General features: G+C 43.2%; 3 protein-coding genes across 3 annotated transcripts; 1 reads left to right on the forward strand and 2 right to left on the reverse strand.

Annotated features, from left to right (window-relative positions):
- Window positions 1-1140: 1140 nt before the first annotated feature.
- LOC109769717 (uncharacterized) lies at window positions 1141-5338 on the reverse strand. The gene is made up of 9 exons (XM_020328446.3): window positions 5183-5338; window positions 5034-5090; window positions 4307-4404; window positions 3532-3601; window positions 2684-2732; window positions 2183-2271; window positions 2047-2094; window positions 1794-1853; window positions 1141-1598 (listed from the first exon to the last, which is right to left on the reverse strand). Exons 1-9 carry the CDS (start codon window positions 5240-5242, stop codon window positions 1488-1490), a joined length of 642 nt encoding a protein of 213 aa, XP_020184035.1. The 5' UTR covers window positions 5243-5338; the 3' UTR covers window positions 1141-1487.
- Window positions 5339-5482: 144 nt separating this feature from the next.
- LOC109769718 (uncharacterized) lies at window positions 5483-9034 on the forward strand. Its single transcript, XM_045231948.2, has 3 exons — window positions 5483-6905; window positions 7031-7157; window positions 8074-9034. Exons 1-3 carry the CDS (start codon window positions 6502-6504, stop codon window positions 8806-8808), a joined length of 1266 nt encoding a protein of 421 aa, XP_045087883.1. The 5' UTR covers window positions 5483-6501; the 3' UTR covers window positions 8809-9034.
- A 254-nt stretch (window positions 9035-9288) lies between these two features.
- On the reverse strand, window positions 9289-16430 carry LOC109769719 (MADS-box transcription factor 5). The gene is made up of 8 exons (XM_020328448.4): window positions 16030-16430; window positions 12527-12602; window positions 11712-11773; window positions 11072-11171; window positions 10843-10884; window positions 10707-10748; window positions 9851-9987; window positions 9289-9496 (listed from the first exon to the last, which is right to left on the reverse strand). Exons 1-8 carry the CDS (start codon window positions 16212-16214, stop codon window positions 9457-9459), a joined length of 684 nt encoding a protein of 227 aa, XP_020184037.1. The 5' UTR covers window positions 16215-16430; the 3' UTR covers window positions 9289-9456.
- Window positions 16431-21797: the final 5367 nt, after the last annotated feature.

Consider the following 21797-nt stretch of genomic DNA (forward strand, 5'->3'; position numbering starts at 1 on the left):
CCAACGCGGTGGGTATAAAAGGCCAGCAATGTGGCCGGCAGATGCATGCGTCTCACCAGTGAGAGTGAGCAGCAAGCCGGACGTGTGTGTGTGCTCCTGTGGCCACTGTGGTGGTGGTTGCGTGCGGTACGCGAGTGCGATCCTGGCACAGCACGTAATAAAAGTTGGCAGATCTCCCTCCCACTCCCACTCTGACCTGCATCCGCTTTATGTGAACCGGCCGGGCGGGCAGGCGTATATGCGCGCGCGTGGCGCACGAGACAGGCGGACAGGGGCGAATGAACCAACAGCTGACCCTCTCCGACTCTGAGTGGAATGTACAGTAGGCAACATCACGTCATATGTAATGTACCCACGGCCGGCGCGCATGTCACCACCTGCAGAATCGACGGCTGCAAGTTTGTAGGTACTAGTATATATCTGGATGTTTGCTGATGGAGAGGAGAGGCCCGTGCAGTACAGACTGGCTGTGACCGTTGACACAACACAGTTGGAGCACTTGGAAGCCACGCGAATTCCTGCGTCAAATTATATGCTATGGGTGCTGACTGCATGCATTGTCGGCTTTCCGCCGGTTCAACTTTCATCGTGCACACCACCATGGCATTGCCATTGCCATGCATCAGGACAAATAGGCCACAGTGTGTGTACCTGCCTCTCCATCTTCTCTCCTGACTTTCCATCGTGCTCTCAGGAAAAGGACCGCCCAAGAACGCCGCGCCACATCCTGGCTAATCTTGTTATGGAAGTTCTGTGCTCTCTTCTCTCTCTACATGCATGCATGTGGAACATCCGTGCCCTTCTATCATGTACTCCCTCCGTTTCATATTAGTATGTACTCCTTCCGTTCCATATTACTTGTCGCTTAAACGGATATATCTAACACTGAAATACGTCTAGATACATCCATTTCAACGACAACTAATATGGAACGGAGGGAGTAGTACACCAGTACCGGGATGTGGTCTACTGGGACCGACCATTTGCCATCACCCTCCTCTGCGCAAGTCCATGCGTCTAATGTCCTCGCTGATTCAGCAAAAACAAATACTCCCTCCGTCTCAAAAAATAAGTGTCTTAACCTTACTAGAACACTTATTTTGAGACGGAGGGAACATTACTCGCAGCAAAAAATTTCACTTTGCAGAGAATAACTGGGCGCAGAGACGATGCTCGCCGATTTAACTCTGAATTTTGTTCCAAGACGCTGTTTCTCTCTGATAGTATAAAACGAGAAAAAAAAACTGAACAAGTGCTGGCACAGAGAGAGCACCAAACCTGCCTGGCAATGTGCTGGAAAGCCCTATCACTGCCCAGGGTGGGTATGGCTGCTAAACTACTGGGGTTTGCCTGCCGCTTACAAGGGGGGTAAAAGTGTGTAAATCGCCCATGCGTTTCCTTCTTCTAGCAAGTCCAGCCATCACGCTGTGGTGGTTCAACGAGCGTGATGTCACGACCTCGTCACCTTGCCACGTCATGCTAGGCTGCTAGCTTGCCCTTTCGTCTCGAGCTTGAGGGACGAAGCGCCACAGATCGACTGCGATATCGAGCTCCTTTTGCTTGTGGAACCTGTAGGTCCGAGGTAGATCGTAGCGCAGCTGTAACAAGGAGAAAAAGGAGCACGTTGCAGATATTACCACAGCAGGTGCGAAACAAAAGACATGGTTTGGGCCCAGAACCCCGAATGCAGAATAACCTTCCCATGAAAAACAAAAAGTACTTGTCTATCCTGGTTTTAAGCAAGACAAGAAAGGCTGGCTAATAGTGTATTTCTCTGTTTCATATGACATTACCTCACACAGAACTTCGGCACTGATTGCGTTGCAATTGCGCAGGGCTGCCTTCTTGATGTACTAAAAGATTAGAAGCACAAAAAGAAAGTGAACACCAAATGAACATTTCTTCCACATGAAATGTACAAAATGGAAAACGGACAAATATCGACTATGGTTAGGTTCATCGTGTACAAAATTGAGTAATTCCTTTTGGAGCTCCAATGTTCTCTACAAAGATGGCATTAGAGATGTACACGGCACAAGAACTTACCTCTCTCGTGGAGGTCTTGTGCAGAGAATAGACAGCTTGAGCTGCAACCTGTGAATAATAAACAGATATTAGAAACTTACTACAACACTAAGAACGTCTTTCATTAACTGGTATAGTAAACTGTTGCTCTGACAACCTTCAAGCCCATAGAAAGGAATTCCATGTCAGCTCCTTTTCTTTTTGTCCCAAAGGGAGGATTCATGACAACAGTGTCAACAAGAAGGCCTGCACCATATCTCTTATAAGGCACTCAAAAGGTTATGGACACTTTTCAATGTGAAAAAAGCATCTGTATTTGTGAGACAATATAATTCATTCCAAGAACCACATTTTACAAGTGTGGCTTTTGATAGCATGATTATATTTCATCTACTTACTTCTACCTGTGCAAGCTACACCAAATACTGAAGACTGGGAAGTAATTCAGCCAGCTTGGAAAGCATGTTCAGCTAGGATACTAAATTGTTCGTAAAATGATTTTCTAGACATTATTTACTTATGTATTGAACAAACAAAAAGGGCACTAGAGAAGAACAATATTGAAAAACCCTCCATAATGGTAACAGAAAACAGTGTATCGTAACCAAAAGAACACTGAAGTTTCAATGAGCCTACACATTACCACTTAAGAAAATACCTTTTAAATTTAAGTTCTTTATGTCACACTGAATTAAGTCGATATCCAGCTGCATAAGAAAACATTTGATGAAAAGAAACATGTCATTCACATGTTAAAACATAGTAGATTCTAGAAATATCAAGTTACTGCGTCAATCCTCTCACGTACTACTTTCAGCTCTACCTCTACCTCACCAACATGTACTTAACCATTTAAATTTGATCACTGGTACCAAGGGTAAAAACCATGCAAGAAGAACATCAGAGTCAACACACCGAGGTTGTTATTGCTGAAGAAAAGGCAGCAGACAATAAGGATGTGACAGGCTAGCTTAGCACATCCATGGAGTACTGAATGCAACATAACTGAGGTGAATGGTTCTGTGGTTTGAGGGGTGTGATTCTGACTAGTATTGGAGTTAAGGGTTTAGGGGGGTAATGCACTTATCTCATATAGATACTATATTTAGGGGCCGCCTCTATGACATTGTGTATGATGTCTACAAGTGCAACCAACAGCTTGGTCAATTCCAGAATTACATTCTCCTCGCCAAAAAGAACCCTCCAGAACTATATTTGATACAAGCTAAGGCCCACAACCTTGTCCCTACGAATTTCTTAAGAAGCACATAACGTAATGCTAAAGGCAACAGAAATTGGGGACCTAAACAGTTTTCAGCTAACTGCACTTGCAAGTTGTTATCCTTTGATCAACTGTAGTAAGCGATCGAGATAATAGACCAAGCAGACCCACAGAAAATTCTGCGTGATGTTTGACTCATTATAGAGGGAAAAGAGTCAATATGAAGGTTTATTTGCTTCAGATAAAAGCAATTGTTGCAATTGGAAATGAAAGCAACAGCATACCTCTAGATCAGTAGCATTTTCTTGAGCAAGTTCAAGGGACTGGAGGTCAATATCAATACCAGTAACATGCCTGTCATTCCACAATCGCGATGAATAAGATTAGGGATATCTAACAACAGAATAACAACAAAAATCGTAAGATACCCAACTGGTACACACACACGTCGGTTTATAAGTTCATGACAATAATGGACAACCATTTCAAATATTGTGCAGTATATGAGTTTGTTACATGCCATGGGAATGATAGTGCCACATAATGATTGTTACGCAACATAATTTTGACCAGCATATAGAAATTTCAAACCAAAAAAATATGTGGTCAATTAAAGTATAATAATAATAGAAACAGTTTTATTTTCTTAGCTCTTCAGTACGAGTGATTAAGTTACAGACAGGGCACTAAGGGAGGTGGATCAGTGAGCCTGTATGGTAGTATACTGTCTAGTAAGATCAAATACTGGTAATCAGCACATAAACATCATGAAGCAATGTACTGCCTACTAGTTACACCCTTAGTATCCCCCAAAACAAGGTATACCATATTCTGCACAATCAATCAGCAAATCATGGCAGAGGTAACCACTCTTCAGTTCCCCATTTAGCTACTGTTTAAAGCAGGTGTGCGAATTATGGCACCGGAATTATAAAAATGGCAACGCTATTGTACGGTTAAGGAGCGGAGATCTCTGCTGATACCAACTCAGAAGAAACGACTCTGAACAAGAACTGAAGGAAACGATTACCAAAATACTAAGAGCTTCAACGCACTCACTCAGCATCCAGCAGAGCACTCGCAACAGCCAGGGTACCACAGCCGCACCCAAAATCAGCCACCACTTTACCAGATATGTCATCGAAGCTGTTCTCGGCCTGACAGATTCAGCAAATCACCATGAAAAAGATACAACAGAGGCACACCAGAATCACAGAGTTTTAGCATCGAAGCACACCCCACAAGCCTACATAGCTACAACCTCCGTTCACAAAATAAGATGTTCTAACTTTTTTCCTGAATCGGATGTATACAGACACGTTTTAGTGTGTTTGTTCACTCATTTCAGTCCGTATGTAGTCCATATTGAAATATCCAAAACATCTTATAATTTGTGAACGGAGGGAGTATTTGTCTACCTTATGGTTTCAGATGCAATGTTCAGATAAAATAGCCAGGTGAGGCATTCCTACAGGTCGAGGCACAACTTGCAAGCAGCTGAAAAATCAAACATTCCCAGCTTTGTACTGCAGAGAGTAAGCTTACACAGAGCCAAAAGAACTAAAGTGGGAGCAACAACATGTGCAGAATCTTCCATGGCAAAGCATGGGAGCCGCCACAAGCCTACTAGCCCACTGCCGGAGTAGCTTGCCAGTTTTGGGCATGGAGCCGCGGCCGCCCGCACTCGCGGCGTCCAATTGCAGACACAATCACATCACAGCAAGTACCAGGATCGCATCCATGCATAAAGGCAACAAGGCATATGGGAATCGGGGCGGGGCGCTACCGTGTAGAGCATCCTCGACGCGATGTGGGGGCCCGTCGCGTACTGCTCCAGCTCCACCTGCACACACGGCCGCCGCCGGCGACGGCGGCGGCGAAGCTCGTGTAAATTCACTGCTTTGTTCCGGAGGCGAATCGAGCGGCGGGGTGTACCTTGGGGTCGGAGAACTGGGTCAGGCCCCCCAGGAGGCCCTCCAGCTGCTTCAGCTTCATCTCCTCCTCCTCCCCTCGCCGTCGCCGTCGCCGTCGCGGAGTTGGAGATGTGCCCTCTCTTCCTGCCGGCGAGCCAGTGGCGCCTCCGACGGCCAGAGGGCGGCCTTTTTCCCTTAGGGCCGGACCGCATACCTGGCCCGCCTGCAAGGCCCAACTCCAGCGGAAGAGCCCATCACGCCCGACCCAAAACGAGCCCAGTACGAGGGGGTGGGAACTCGGACAGGCGGATGGTCTCTCTCTCTCCTTCCCTTCCTTCTCGTGCCGTGCGGCGGCCGGTGGACTCGAGACCGCCGTCGCCGTCGCCACCGGTTACCTCCCGCTCCGTCCGTCCCCGCCCCGTAGATACCAGCGCTTCCCTTGGGCGGCGGCGCACGTAGAAGGTACGTGCTGCTCGCTCCTCCTCCGCCCCAGTTCTTCGGCTATGCGCTTGAGCAAGCAGCATTTTTTTTCCCTGCTAAATAAGCTAGTAGATTTCTTCCCCTCCACAAAAAGGGGTTCCATTTTGTTCCAGTGCGTGATGGTCTGAGCTCGTAGTGTCCTTCATCTTCAATCTATACCGAAGTTTAATTATAAGGCTAATTAATCTGTACCATCTCTGAAGTATTATTCAGTTCTAATTGCTTGAATATATACTTCCATGCCCCAGCCAGAAACAAAGTCTTGCCATTTTCCATAACATGCGAGTATGATTGATCCTACTTAGACATGAATTCTGTACTCTTTGCGTAAACTGCTCGAAGCGTCACAGATTCAGGCGCAGAAGGAATGTACAGCCCAATATTCTACACAATTTATTATTTTGTTTTAGCAGAGTCCGTGTGCTTTACTTTTACATCACAAAGGAAAACGAAACGACTGATGCTGCAGGCATATAGCATCGCATGCCATGCCATGCCATGCACTACTGCGGATGTTAATGACTTCTCGACTTGACCAGCATCTTGCAATGGGCACGGGTGGTGTGTGTGCCACGTTTTCTGAATAATGCATGCTGCTTAATTAACCATAGTTTTCTTTCTCTTGCATGAAGTAATCTATTTATGAAAGTAAATGCCCCATTAACAACGCAAGTTAATAAACCCATAAAACCCCCTTGGGTTGTGGCCATTAAGGGGCCATAAGGCCGCTCTTGTCAAGATATAATGTGACACGCCATGCCAATGTCTCCTCTTCCGAGAGATGCAGGTAGACAGGAACCAGCATCCAGCCGCTCCCTCTTCCCCCCACCCCTAGCAGTAGCCAGCTCCTGAAACCCCTCCATGGATTTCGGTTGCTTCCAGCCCCACGCAGGGAGCTGCGATGACATGCCGCTTGATTTCCATGTGCAGCAGAGTGCCCACTATGATCTCCACTCCCTTGATCGTTCGTTCGAGCCTGCCGGCGGATCGATCGGCCCCTTTGCGGCCTTCTATCCTGACTACTACCCACAAGGCACCGCGACGAAGGCTATCGTCGGCGACACTTCATCGGTCGTTCATAGTTCTGGACCTCACCTCCCTCTGCTGACGCCGAAGCTTGAGGTTTCACATCTCATAGGAGGTGGCCTTGGATCATACAAGACCTATGAGATGAGCCGCAGGTTTTTACCAAGAAAGAAGGCCTCCAGCAAGGCTCTCAAGAGGGCTAATGTTGTCAAAGGGCAATGGACGCTGGAAGAAGACAGGTAAGAATTAGATATGTTGTTTCATGCTTAGTTCAGTATTTTCTCTGTTTGCAGCACTGTAAGTCTGTGTTATTACTTGCTATCCTGCGATGGTATCAAGAAGTTCGTTCTTGCAAATTTTACAGGAAGTTGGTGAAGTTAGTGGAGCAGTTTGGATTGAGGAAGTGGTCTCAGATTGCGCAAATGTTGCCTGGAAGAGTTGGAAAGCAATGCAGAGAAAGATGGCACAACCATTTGAGACCTAACATCAAGGTTTGTCTCTCCAACTTCCATTTGAGCTGAACCGAGGAGTCAAATCTATTTTAATCTCCTTTATATTCTGTAATAAATGGAATGCCTGCAGTTATGTCTTTTGCTTTGACCGTGTTTAATGAAATAGTAAACTAATTAAGCTCCAAAAAAACTAATTTGAACACATTGAGTGAGATTTGAATGTCGTTGGGTCAGTCTGCAATTCATTATGGGTGCAGTAAATTTTGGGAATTATATACACGACGTCATTTTTGGTTTGCTTAGATCAGATTCATGGGTGGGGATGGTATTTAGTACTAGATTTGCAATCTAATTCAGCTTAAAAAAACTAGCTTGAATACATTCAGGAAGATTTGAATGTCATTGGGCCAGCCTGCCCTTTATTAAGGGCGCACTAAATTTTGGGAGTAATATAAGCTATGTCTTTTTTGGTTAGCTTTTATCAGGTTGATGGGTGGGGAATGGGTATAGTCCTTAGTACTAGAATGGTTCTTATCCATGATGATAGAAACTCAAACCGGCACTCAAAAACTAATTTTCTACCCTTCCAGTGAGCCAAAGAGAAGAAAATTCTAACCTGACATGGCCACATGGGACAAGAAAACATAAACTGAGGGGAAATATGATTTAGGAAAAACTAGAAACAATGCATCGTCATGGAAAATCATGTTGTTGACCAGAGCTATAGAAGTTCAAATAACCTTTGCCCCTATTAAATTTTAGAAAAATACAAAATGTTTAATGGTAAATAACAATAATGGGTAAATATCATGGTGAAATCCAAAAATGGGGCATGGATGTTTCGAAATCTGAAATATTTTTGTCAAGTTCTTTTTCCTGAAAACTTCTCATAGTATCTGTGTAGTATTCATGCTTGAAATAAACTTTTTGTGCGTGGATGAAACCACAAATGCAGAAAGATACTTGGAGTGAGGAGGAAGACATGGTTCTAATACAAACACACAAGGAGGTTGGCAACAAATGGGCAGAGATAGCTAAGCGCCTCCCTGGGAGAACTGAAAACTCCATAAAAAATCATTGGAATGCAACCAAGAGAAGGCAGTTTGCAAGGAGGCGGACCCGCACAAGCGCCAAGAATCCCAAATCTGGGACCCTTCTGCAGAACTACATCAAAAGCCTTGGAATTGGCTCTAGCAAGGTCACTGCTGCTCCTCTAGCCCCAAAAGAACCTCCACTGTCACCATCTTCACCAGCACCCCCAACACAAAATCTGGCACAGGTGAATGACAGTTGGTCAGAATCCAACCCATCCAGCACAATGATCACCCAAGGACTATTCAGCACAGATGACAGAGAGGCTGACTCTTGGGAAGAAATTCTAGTCCCAACATGTGATGATTTTTCTGTTGACATGTGTGATGGTTTATTTGACACAAAGGAGGATGCGCAATACCCGGTTTACAGCATAGATGATGATGTTGACATGGACTATATCTTCAACCATATGGACTACACTATTAAGATTGACCATGAGATAGATATGGAGATGGCATGGTGTGATGGCGCACTCGCAAACATTGAATCTGGATCATCGCCATTGGTGACAGCGGTAGGTCCAACAGAAATCAAGACTGTCCAGGTGAAGGAGGAGATGGATCTAGTTGAGCTGGTCACACGTACACAGACTTGACACTATTATATATGCATGCTATTTATAGGTGATATGATGACCTTTTGGATGTTACTATGGGGCATGCTATTTATAGATAATATGACGACCTTTGTTTTCATAGATTATATATATGACGACCTTCTGGATGTTTCCATAGATTATATGACGACCTTCAAATGTATTATGGAATCCATATTGACATGATAAAAATGGTAAATAAGACCATGTGTATATGGCTTGAAAATGAAGTGTTTATTATATATTGAATTAATGTTCGAAACATGTTTCTCATTTCATAATTATGGTATAGTTACCTAATTTTTACTTTATTTTCGTTATGGAAATGGAGATGAATTGCTATACTTTTATGAACATTTATGGATAACATGTTAGTGCAGTGGTGACTTATTGTTTGTAGCTATGCACTGACACGGTGCACTTATTTTCAGTACCCTCAGTTCAAACTGAGAGATTGTGTGGTCAATTCAGCATCCAACATTCAGATAATTCTCCTCTCAAGTTTAAAATAGCACACAATATGATTGAATAGTACATAATAGGTTGTTTTAAGTTAGAACCCATGGATAAAAGAAAGCATTGCCTTAAATTTATATCACATAGACCCAACATAGGACATCTGCGCTCAGGCTCAGCTAATACAACCATTCATTCTTTGTTCAATTGATCCAGGAAATTTCGTTGATACCTGCACACGATCGTAATAGGTAGTTACGAAAAAAAAATAGACAAAGACATGTTTAAAAAGGAAACCTGTTTATTGATTCTGCACAAGTTGTTCTAGTGTGATACTTCAGTTTCTGTTGGTAATGCAAATTGGGATTTTATTCCTTTTTTTACATGTTGGCAATCTTGTTCAAATATAGTACTGTATTCCTTTCAAAAAGAATGTTTAAAAATCAATTCCTATAATTTACTAAAGTATGAGCTGTTGATATGAGTTTTCCTTTTTGCTGAGATTATTTATATTTAAAGAACATAGTTAATGTTAATAAGGCATCATGCTTGGAGTCTTTTATTAATAGCTGAAGAAAAAAATTACCCTATACGCAGGGAAGGGTCACAAGCAGGATGAAAATGCTCCTGTTGATTAGCTTGATTAGCATGGCCACTAGACCCACTAGGTCCAACATCCTGGCAAGACATTTGCAGCACATTTTCCGCAGTAGTTTCTTGTATCTGGTACAACAAAGAGGTAAAAATTGAAGCATGCATAGCTCACACTTCTTTTGAATATACGTGACGAGCTCAGCCACTAATTTACCATTTCCAAGAAGAACCACAGCCATGGAATTTTAACAACAATATAAATACCTTCTTTTGCCAAGAATTCTATGGTCAGTTGTGCATTTCCATCGAACAAGCAAAGATACACATATTCAGAAAAAACGTTGAAAGAGCAGGACTTTCTAATTGTGCCGTGTCTCATATTTTTCAGTTGCACGATTTTTCTTTAGTTAGGAGAAAGAAACTAGATGATTGACAATTTAATGAAATAACCGAGACAATACAAAGTCGGCTAGTGCTAACTTTCCCCTCATATATACTCCCTCCGTTCCTAAATATTTGTCTTTCTAGATATTTCAACAAATGACTACATACAAAGCAAAATGAGTGAATCTACACTTTAAAATGTCTACATACATCCGTATGTGGTAGTTCATTTGAAATGACTAGAAAGACAAATATTTAGGAACAGAGGGAGTATGTTTTTATTTTATCACTGAGGCTTCCCTGTACTGTGTATGGAACTCCTGAGCATGTCTAAATGAGGATTAACCAAAATAGTTTGTGTATATATGGCACATTCAGGCTAAGCCAATGCTGGAAATAAAAAAAATTGATTAAAACCCGTGAGGGAAGAGATGAGGTTTATCACTCATATTGACGTATTATACCTTCTTCCGTAAGTCTTTATTAACATCTTGCAGTTGTTGTTCCTGCACAAATTAGTAATTAGTAATTCTGCGGCCTCTATGCTGAAAGAAATATATTGAACAAGATCAGGGCTTAACAAGACGACACATGAGTTACCTTGCGCTTGAGATCAAAGAGCTGATCAAGTGACTGCTGGCTCTGTACAAGTCATACACAGAAATAGCTAGTCAGCATGACATTCTACAAGTTAAACAGATCTGATCTCAAACATTTATATATTATTACAGCATGCATCTGAAATCTGAACCTACGACTTGAGAAATACATATATATATATATGTGGAAATATGATCACCAATGAATTTACTTGACTATGATGATGTACCTTTGTCGCCCTGATATGTTTGAGAGATATCTCAATTTGGTTCTCAAGCTGTTCAAGTTCCTTCATGTTAAGTGGGCCCAAGTCCTCGCCAAGAAGATTTCTGTAAAAGATCAAAAAATTTAGGCACTAACAGCTCCTCTCTTCTCTCTGTTATCTCTCTATCTTCTCTCAACTCTCTAGTACACACATAATGAAAAAGGCTCAACACATTCACACGTACTGCATTAATCACTCCATGCTCTCATCACTTCCTAAACTCTCTCCATGATCAAGACGACCCGGGAACCATCCAAGCAAACTATATGCTAGTGCTTCTCCTTATCTATGCTACATGATCTCTTCTTGCTTGCAGGCCATGCGACCACACTTAATCCACCAACTAATCTTCTAATGCAGCAACTAAAACGCACGGAGCCACACAACCACACACATGTCTGCGTCTACTAATGTGTGTTTGCCTCCATCTCCCTCTAAGAACACGCATGCTAAGTCCATGTCATCCATGCTCGCTTAGCCACTAACTCGACTCTAAAATGCATGACAGTATTAAATAGCAATCGATCACCTGGTAAGTAATTAATGATCCACATGATCGATATATCTAACATTTCCTATAGTTGGCTAGCTAGGGACTGCATACCTCTGAGTTGTCTGTAGGAACTCAACTCTTGTCTTCAGCTTTAAATACTCCTGGTAATTGCTCTAGTTTGGATAAGAGAAATTAACAACCCACTGGTCAAGTAATCGAGTGAAATCATGACTATAATACAGAACTACATTATGCATAAACCATAGATATGTATGGTTGTTTACAAGGTACTGCAAAAACTTTCTAGAAGATAATAGCTATGTCACAATGAAAATAGAAGGGCATGACATACTATAAGATGCTGCTAGTTAAGTATTCCAAAGTTGATAATATGAACGACAAAGCGTACATAAAGTAGCATATATAGTAGTTTTTACATCACATTGAAGTTAGGGGATAAGTCCTCTCCAGCGTTAATTAGTTTTGTTTTTCACAAAGGGATATTAGATCCATCATGTGAGAGCTCTGTGCATGTGCAAATGTTCAGAAAGTTTTACTTAATTCCATTAAATACTTGATGCTACTCAGAAGCAGTAGATGGAGCTCTTATATTTCACCACATACCACTGCATTTACTTAACAATTTAGTAGATCCAAATATCCAATTTGAATTATTATTTTGCTTTCTATATTGATATTTGATTCGCTATGACCCGTGAAATTACATTAAACACATTACTTCCAGTCATCAAATTGCCATCATCAGATCCTGATCATAAATCCTATCCAAGACTAACAATTCACAGAACGCACGTGGCATATATATGCCATGTATATACTTCTAGAAACACCGCTCTAGTGTCTAGTACACACTGTTTGGTTTTGCACATAAAATGTATAAGAAGCAACAGTGTTGAAAAGGTTACTAGTTCAATCTCCGGAGCTGCAGTTGCCTCGGAGTTGAAGTTGCAGCTGCGGTACCGCTCCAGTGTCTTGTACATGCTGTTGAACAACAAGAAAAATGGATTATAGACAAGCTTTTGAAAGAAGAAAATCATGATATATCTCTGACCCAATTAATCCTACGAGTTCATGTGTGACAGGACCAAACGAATTTGGCATGGTTAAATCGTTTGGAGAACAGTTATTTCTAAGTCGACCAAATCGGTTAAACAATTGGATGTAAACATAGAGCACCTTTGGATTGAAGGGTTTTTCTAAGAATTTGTAGGATTTTAATCCATCGGAATTTTCCCTATGAAGGATCCCGTTCCAAAGGTTTGGGGCGAGGAGCACAGCAAGCTCAAAAGAAAAGAGAAAGGAAAAAGAAAAACAAGGTTTCATACTACTACGGCATGATGGCGCGTGGTCAATGCAAAATAAAGTAGGGGCACGTACGTAGTGGTACTACATCACTTTTTTCTTTTCTCCCCGAAAAAAAAGTCGCTTTTTTTCTTTTCGAACAGGTAGTACCACGGCCCTAATAATACTCTCGAGTCCCAGTACGCGTCTTCACGTGTTTGCTACGACTGTACTACTTTTGCACTCCTGGCTGGCCTGGCCTGGCCTAGCTACCGTAGTACTCCGAGTAGCAACATTTCACCCGTCTGCCCGTCCCTGTCAAAGTTCCACGACCGACCGGTAGAGACGACGGCGACGTAGCACCGACCGGTCGCAGGCATGCATGCCAGGAGGAACAAGGTACGTAGGATAGGAATAGGATAAATCCCTGACGGTCGAGCGCATGGATCGACACCGGCCTCCATTTTCTCCGATCACTTCTCCGGCCGTCCCCGTCCTGACCCCCTTGCTGCCTGCGGCCGCACGTACGGCCGCGTCCCCAATGGAACAGTAGTAGTGCAATCTATACCTAGTGAGCAGAATTAAGGCGGAGTTAATGATACCGCTAACATTCTAACGGACTGAATTTCCAAGCCTCAACTCTAGGATTTTTTTATATTTTTTTTGCGAATTTCAACTCTAGGATTTCCATTTAGTGGTTACACCTCATGGGAATTTCCCCTTTTTTATGCGCACCTTTTCTATATATCTTTTTTGCGGGGGATATTAACACCTTTTCTGGCTCTTCTAGTTCACGTAAAAAGGACTTGAAGTATCCAAATGGTCGTATCTACAAAATCATGCGCATTGGTTTCAGATGACATTTGAATGCTACATTAGCCTATTCATGTCTTTTTGTACGTAACTCTAATAGTAAATAACTTTCCCCGTTCCAAAATGATTTATTTAGGTTCACCCACAAAAAAAACTTTTATTTAGGTTCTTCGCAATGGATTCCCGTGAGTTTTGGAAACAACCATTGCACGTTACCAAGGGATATAGTGATTTATTTGGTAAATAGTATTTTATTTCGGCGGGACCGCATTAGAGGGGCAGGGTGCTCCTGCGATTTCACTAAGAAGAAGAAGGGAGTTGTCCCAATTTGTAAGAAAAAACTAGGTCAAAAACCGCACAACGTTATTTGGTAAATTCTATTCTAAATGGATTTTATTTGGTAAGCATTTTTTTAAAAGTGGTAACGCTTATCAATTTACGAATGAACATGGTTTTATTTGGTAGGTTCACAAAACATGGGACAATTATGGCGGTTTTCAGAGAAGACCGGTGGGGGAAAGCAGAGATGGGAGAGCAAAGAAAAATCAAAAGAGGAGGGAACTAGAGAGGTCGGACGAATGGTTGACGTATGATGGAACCTCACGTTCGTTTTAGACAGTAGAGATTTCTCGCTACTTCCTCTATTAATTTGATTCGAAAGTACATGTTATTCTGAAAAAAAAACAAATGCCAGTAAATCTGTTTAACACCGTCTACTCCAAGATATTACTCCCTGCGTCCCATGTTAATTGACGCTGAGGAAGTAAAAACCATTCGCATTTTGAAGGTGAAATAAATATGTTGATGCCATTTTTGGAGGGCAAAAAAGAAAAACCGGATGAGTACGGTACTTTTTTGAGGGTTGATGAGTACTGTACTGGTAGTATAGTACGGCCGGCTGAAGTTTCTCCAAGCTCCGGTACGCGCACACTTCACGTGTTTGCTTCGTGCCGTTTCGTTTGTGAACTGTGGCTTGTGGTCTGTGGACGAGCGACGGGACGTACACTGGACTACCAGCTGGCGTTTCACCCGTCTGTCCGTGTCCGTCCGTCTGTCAAAGTTCTCTACCGCTACTAGGATAACCCTGAGCCTGACGATGGAGCGTACGATGTCGTTTCACCGGATTACTTCTCCGGCCGGGCCGCGTGCACATACGATTAAGGCGTGACGACGGAGCGGCGCACCACCGTCGCCGTGAGCGGTCGCCACGCCATGGCGTCAATCTCTCCGGTGGACGACGACGAGGTACGTACGTACGTACCACGCCTGTCCGTCTGTCTGTCAGATGTCTACGGCCAGAACGCACTGCTAGGCTGGTACCGGCCGGTGAACATGCGGCCGGAGAGCAGCATGGTAGTACTCCGGTCCTGCTCCGGCATAAGATCGCTCCTGACGAGGACTGGCCAAGTGACGGGCCGGCGCGTACACCGATACACATGGGCTTTCTCCATAACTTTTGCTCTACCGGTCGCGTGCGCGTACGGCCCCTGAGTAGTCACCCAGACAAGACGGGGGGAGAGAGAGAGAGAAGGGATGGGAGGAGGAGGAGAGAGGGCCGGGGGCTCAATGGAACAGTAGAATTGGATCCGGATGAGTGGCTCCCAATGGAACAGTAGAATCTCCACACACACAAACACACAGAGAGCCAGAAAGAGAGATCGAGAGCCAGATCCCCAAGAACTCGACGAATGGTAGATCAAACATACATACATAAAATTAACACAGGAGAAGGAGAGTAACTAGTACTAGCTGGTTGATTTGTTTTCTGTGCTGGGCAACAAGCCGGCCGGCCGGTAGGGGAGATCGGGACAAGCAGTTAGTAAAATTGCTTGTGTGATTCTTACAAACAAAGGTGCTATGTGTACTCTATGTGTCTGCCTGCCCAGATCTGGGTGTGCTAGCTAGGGAAAACGAAGCAGCTAGTGGTTCTGATTCATCGGTCGATCGGCATGTGCGTGGCTACTGAGGAGCACGGCACGGGTCTGCCGGAAAGAAAAGAGCTGAGGCCAGAGGCTAAGCGCTACGGGATATAGCTAGGATCGAGCCTGGATGACACCATCAGCTGCCGCTTACAGCGAGCTCGACTCGCGTAAGCACCAGAAGAGGAAAGGGGAAGCATCCCGCCGCGCGCTGATGGATGAATGGATGGATGGACGGACGATAGGGAAGAGAAGACGCGGCAAATCAAATCCTTACCCAAAACAGCAACAAGAGAAGAGGGGCTACCATGGTAGCCATGCGTCTAGATGAGCAACTTTTTCATACAATAAAACAAATCAGAGAGTAGGATGAGTCGGATGCAGCGGTTGGGTACCATGAGGATGTGGAGAACTCGAAGAGGCGGCCGCGGGTGGAGAAGATGATGAGCGCGACCTCGGCGTCGCAGAGCACCGACAGCTCGTACGCCTTCTTGAGCAGCCCGTTGCGGCGCTTGGCGAAGGTCACCTGCCGGCTGATCTTGTTGTCGATCCGCTTCAGCTCCACCTTGCCGCGCCCCATCCTCTTCTTCCCCCCCGCCTCTCTCTCTCTCTCTCTCTCTCTCTCTCTCTCTCTCTCTCTCTCTCTCTCTCTCTCCTTTCCTCTTCTCCTTCTCCCCGCTTGCTTGCTGCTCGGATAGCACTGGCTAGCCGGAGGAGGAGGACGAGCTGCTGTCGTAGAGTACTTACCTCTCTTTATGGTTTATTATGCTATGCCATGGCAGGACGGACGGATGCTACACGCTGGCCTGGCGTGGCCTACCCATGCATTGCACCTGCACGTACGGTGCGATCCTGTCCTGTCTTTGCTTGGGCTCGCTCCGTTCCCTTTCCGCTGTAGAGTATCTCGCTCCAAGATTTTCTACCCCTCTCCGCCTCTATCCTGTCGTCCTGTCAGCCGTGCTCTCTCTGTCACCGCCGTACTGCGTGGCCCGCCCGTCCCGTCGATCGTCGCTCCCCCCTAGGCCCTACGACCTAGCTTGGCAGCGGCCATGGCTCTCGCCGCGGCCGCCCGCTCCGCAACAGTGACGGGTGGGGCGGGCGGAGGGGCACGATCCAACGTGTCGACTGCTTCCATCCAGGCCCCAAAGGCACCAACAGATGGACACCAGAGCTAGCTCCGCCATCATTTCGTCGAGAGAAGAACTTCATTTTAACTTCGCCGGCCCAGATGGATCATCGATTGGATGGATCATGGATGGACGGCGTACCGGTACGATTGGACTCCTCCCTGCTCGGGTTATGAGACACGTACGTCGTGTTTGGGAGACGTGAAAATTAGACGTTTCAGCCACAATTTGTTCCCTGTTTGATGTGGTGGGAATTAGCGGCGGGAAATCGGGAGGAAGCTCTATGCCAGCTAAAATTAGGAGGGGACCAAGGTGGTGTTTGGTTCTTTAGTCCTAGGACTTTTTCTAGTCCCAACTAAAAACTCCCTAGTTCCTAAAAAGTCCCTCCCTCTTTGTTTCCAGAGACTAAAAAGTCCATAGTCCCTTCCTAGAGGTTATTAAATGACCATGTTGCCCTTAGTATATAGAAAAATAACAATCAAACAACACGATGGGGTGGCGGGCCAATGGATGCATGGAGGGGCATTGTTGGAAAAGTCCCAAAAAGTCTCAAAAAGACTCTCCTTGAGAGTCTTCTTCATTTAGTCCCAAATGCCTAGTTTAGTCCCTAAAAAGTCCCTTCCGTTTGGTAAAAAAGTCTTTAAAAGGGACTTTTTCTAGTCCCTACACAAAAAAGTCCCTGAAAACAAACACCCCCTAAGGAAGAGACGCCTGTGAGTTGACCTCACCTCTTTAATTCCCTTTCCCCTTCCCTCATCAACTCCTTTACCCCCAATCAAGCACCCTTTTACTCTCATTCCGTATCACTATTTTCCACCAAACAACGGCCTGATTGCTCGCATATGGATTCCGTGATTCTTTAAAGAATGTAATTTTTTTTGCGAACCAACGTGTGATTGGATGGTTAAAGGGACTGTGGTATCCCAGCCCACCAGGGTTCAAGTCCTAATGCCTATGGTGACTTCGTAAATTTCAAGATGATATGCCGGCTCAGTCTTTCGGAGGTGCTCATTGGGGTAGGGTGTGCGTGTGTGCGTTCATAGGTGAGTGTATGCGCATATATATGAGCGCTTGCGTCTGTACTGTGTTCAAAAAAATGTGTACATTTTTCGCACGTCAAAAAAGGTAGCTGCAAATTCCTACAAACGCAGACCCGTGTAGATTTTAAGAAGCAACTGCACAGCAAAATAAAAATGGATCCAAATCAAACCTACAAAATATAATTTTTTTGCGTGAAATCTGCAGAATATATTATAACATACAAAGCCAATATCCAAATAAATACTACTACAAATTATATATAGGGACAACGGTCGCGCATTTGTGAAGTGCACAACTGGTGAAGGATTTACCGAGTCGATATAACAACTAGAAATAAAGGATGGTTGTATTGACTTGAGATCATAGCATACGTACATGTGATGTCATTCTATATGTTATATATTGTTCTTGATCAACTTATCTTTATTTATATACCCTTTTTTTTCCTTACCGAGACGTAGTAAGCTCGTTGTAATTTTTTCACGTACTCCCTCCGTCCAAAAATACTTGTCGGAGAAATAGATGTATCTAGACGTATTTTAGTTTTAGATACACTCATTTTTATCAATTTCTTCGACAAGTATTTTCGGACGGAGGGAGTATGTTATCTTCGTTTTGTTAAAATATATTGCCCGGCTCTCTCCATCAGTTCGGACTTTTGGATGAGTTAGATGTAGTATGGATTCAACATAGTATTCGAGCCAAGAGATTTTGAGTTCAAGGCCCTGCCAATGCAATACTAAAAAAGATTCTGCGGCCTACATAAATCTCACATCTAAAGACTAAATAAGCCTAGACGTGAGGGGTGATGTTGAAATATATTGCCCGTCTCTCTCCATCAATTCGGACTATTTAAATGAGTTGGATGGAGCATTGATACGTCCATTTTGCATCATGTTTTCCTACTGTTATTTACAATATTTTTAATCATTATAATACTTTGTGATGCAATTCTAATGCTTTTCTCTCTTAATTTGGAAGATTTACACAAGGGAGATTGCCGGCATCTTGAATTCTCGACCTAAAAAAGTTACATCAGAGACACCTATTCTGCACAACTCCAAATGAGCTGAAATTTCACGAAGAATTTTGATGGAATATATATAAAAATACTGGGGCAAAGAAGTACCAGAGGGGACCCACCAACTGCCCACAAGGCACCTGGGCACGCCTAGGTACCTTGTGGGGCCACTGGCAGGCCCCGGCCCCCATCTTCTGCTATATGAACGGTTTTGACCTAGAAAAAATAAGGGGAAAACTTTCAGGACGAAGCGTCGCCGTCTCGAGGCGGAACCTGGGCAGGAGCACTTTTGCTCTCCGTTGGAGCGGTTCCGCTGGGGATACTTCCCTCCGGGAGGGGAAATTAAAGCCATCGTCATCACCAATGACCCTCTCATTGTGGGAGGACCAATCTTCATCAACATCTTCACCAACACCTTCTTATCTAAAACCCTAGTTCATCTCTTGTATTCAACCTTTGTCTCAAAACCTCATATTAGTACTTGTGGGTTGCTAGTAGTGTTGATTACATCTTGTAGTTGATACTAGTTGGTTTATTTTGTGGAAAATTATATGTTCAGATCCTTGATGTTATCCAATATCCCTTTGATCTTGAACATGATTTGTGAGCAGTTGCTTTTGTTCTTAGGGACATGGAAGAAGTCTTCTTATAAGTAATCATGTGAGTTTGGTATTCGTTTGATATTTTGATGATATGTTGTGATTTCCTTAGTGGTGTTATGTGAACGTCGACTACATGATACTTCACCATACTTGGGCCTAAGGGAAGGCATTGTGGAGTAGTAATTAGATGATGGGTAGCTAGAGTGACAACTTAAACCCTAGTTTATGCGCTATTCCGTAAGGGAATGATTTGGATCCATATGTTTCATCCTATGGTTAGATTTATCTTAATTCTTCTTTTATAGTTGCGGATGCTTGCGAGAGGGGGTAATCATAAGTGGGAGGCTTGTTCAAGTAAGAACATCACCCAAGCACCAGTCCACCCACATATCAAATTATCAAAATACCAAACGCGAATCAAATAAACATGATGAAAGTGACTAGATGAATTCCCATGTGTCCTCGAGAACGCTTTCCTTATTATAAGAGACCGTTCCGGCATGTCCTTTGCTAGAAAAAGGATTGGGCTATCTTACTGCACCTTTGTCACCATTAATACTTGTTGCTCGTACAAATTATCTTGCTACAAAACTATTTGTTACTGATAATTTCAGGGCTTGTAGAAAATACCTTGCTGAAAACCGCTTGTCATTTCCTTCTGCTCCTCGTTGGGTTCGACACTGTTACTTATCGAAAGGACTATGATTGATCCCCTATACTTGTGGGTCATCAAGACTCTTTTCCGGCGCCGTTGCCACGGAGTGAAGCACCTTTGGTAAGTGGAATTTGGTAAGGAAACATTTATATTACGTGCTAAAATTTACTGTCACTTGTCACTATGGAAAACAATCCTTTGAGGCGGTTGATTGGGGTATCTTCACCTCGATGGGAAGCAATTATAGTTGCTCCAAAAATATTTATTATGAGATTACTTCGGGTATGATAGAAAAACCGCTAGCTAATCCTTATGCAAGAGATGGAACAGTACATCCCGATATGCACTTAATATATGTGGATGAAATTTGTGGATTGCTTAAGCTTGCAGGTTTATCCGAGGATGGTGTTAAGAAGAAGATTTTCCCTTTATCTTTGGGGGGAAGGCATTGACATGGTATATGCCATGTGATGATATTGGAACATGGGATTGGAACCGATTGAAATTGGAATTTCATCAAAAGTTTTATCATATGCATTTGGTTCATCGTGATCAAAATTATATATATAATTTTTGGCATCGTGAAGGACAAAGTATCGCTCAAGCTTGGGGAAGGCTTAAGTACATGATGTACACATGCCCCAATCATGAGCTCTCAAGATAAATTATTATACATAATTTTTATGCTTGGCTTTCTCATAATGATCGATCCATGCTTGGTTCTTGTTCTACTGGTTCCTTTATAAAGAAAACTATTGAATTTAAATGGGGTCTTCTCGAAAGATTTAAACGCAACTCTGAAGATTGGGAACTCGACAAAGGTAAAGAGTCAGGTATAAAACTTGAGTTCGATTGTGTTAAACCTTTTATGGAAACCGATGCTTTCACAAGTTTAGTACTAAATATGGACTTGACTCTGAGATAGTAGCCTCTTTTTGTGAATCTTTTGCTGCTCATGTTGATCTCCCTAAGGAGAAGTGGTTTACATATCACCGCCTATTGAAGAAAAATTAGAGGAACCCATTATAGTTAAAGAAGAAACTATCATTTACAATGTTAATCCTGTTGTGCCTACTGCTTATATTGAGAAAACTCCTTTCCCTGTTAGGTTAAGGAACATGCTAAAGTTTCAACTATAGTTAACAAAAGTAATATTAGAGCACCTAGACCTTCTGAACTAATTAAAGTTGTACCTAATGTTGATATGTTTAAGGATCTCTTGGTTGATAATGTTGATGGGCACGTCATATATTTCTGTAACGAAGCAATTAGAATTGCTAAGCCCGATACTAAAGATAAGAATAAACCTGTTGTTGGGATGCTTGTTATCTCTGTTAAAATAGGAGATCATTGTTACCATGGTTTATGGGATTTGGGTGCTAGTGTGACTGCTATTCATGTTACCTTATATTAAGAGATTATGAATGATATTGCACCTGCTGAGATAGAAGACATTGATGTTACTATTAAACTTGTGAATGAAGATACTATAGGCGTATGCCTTTTGGTTTATGTAATGCACCTACTACCTTTCAAAGATGTATAACTGCTATTTTCTCTGATTTTTGTGAAAAGATTGTTGAGATATTCGTGGATGATTTTTCCGTTTATGAGACTTCTTTTGATGATTGCTTAAGCAACTTTAATCGAGTTTTATAGAGATGTGAAGAAACTAATCTTATCTTGAATTGGGAGAAGTGCCACTTTATGGTGAATG

This window comes from Aegilops tauschii, chromosome 7, assembly GCF_002575655.3.
Source record: "Aegilops tauschii subsp. strangulata cultivar AL8/78 chromosome 7, Aet v6.0, whole genome shotgun sequence".
Lineage (NCBI taxonomy): Eukaryota > Viridiplantae > Streptophyta > Magnoliopsida > Poales > Poaceae > Aegilops > Aegilops tauschii.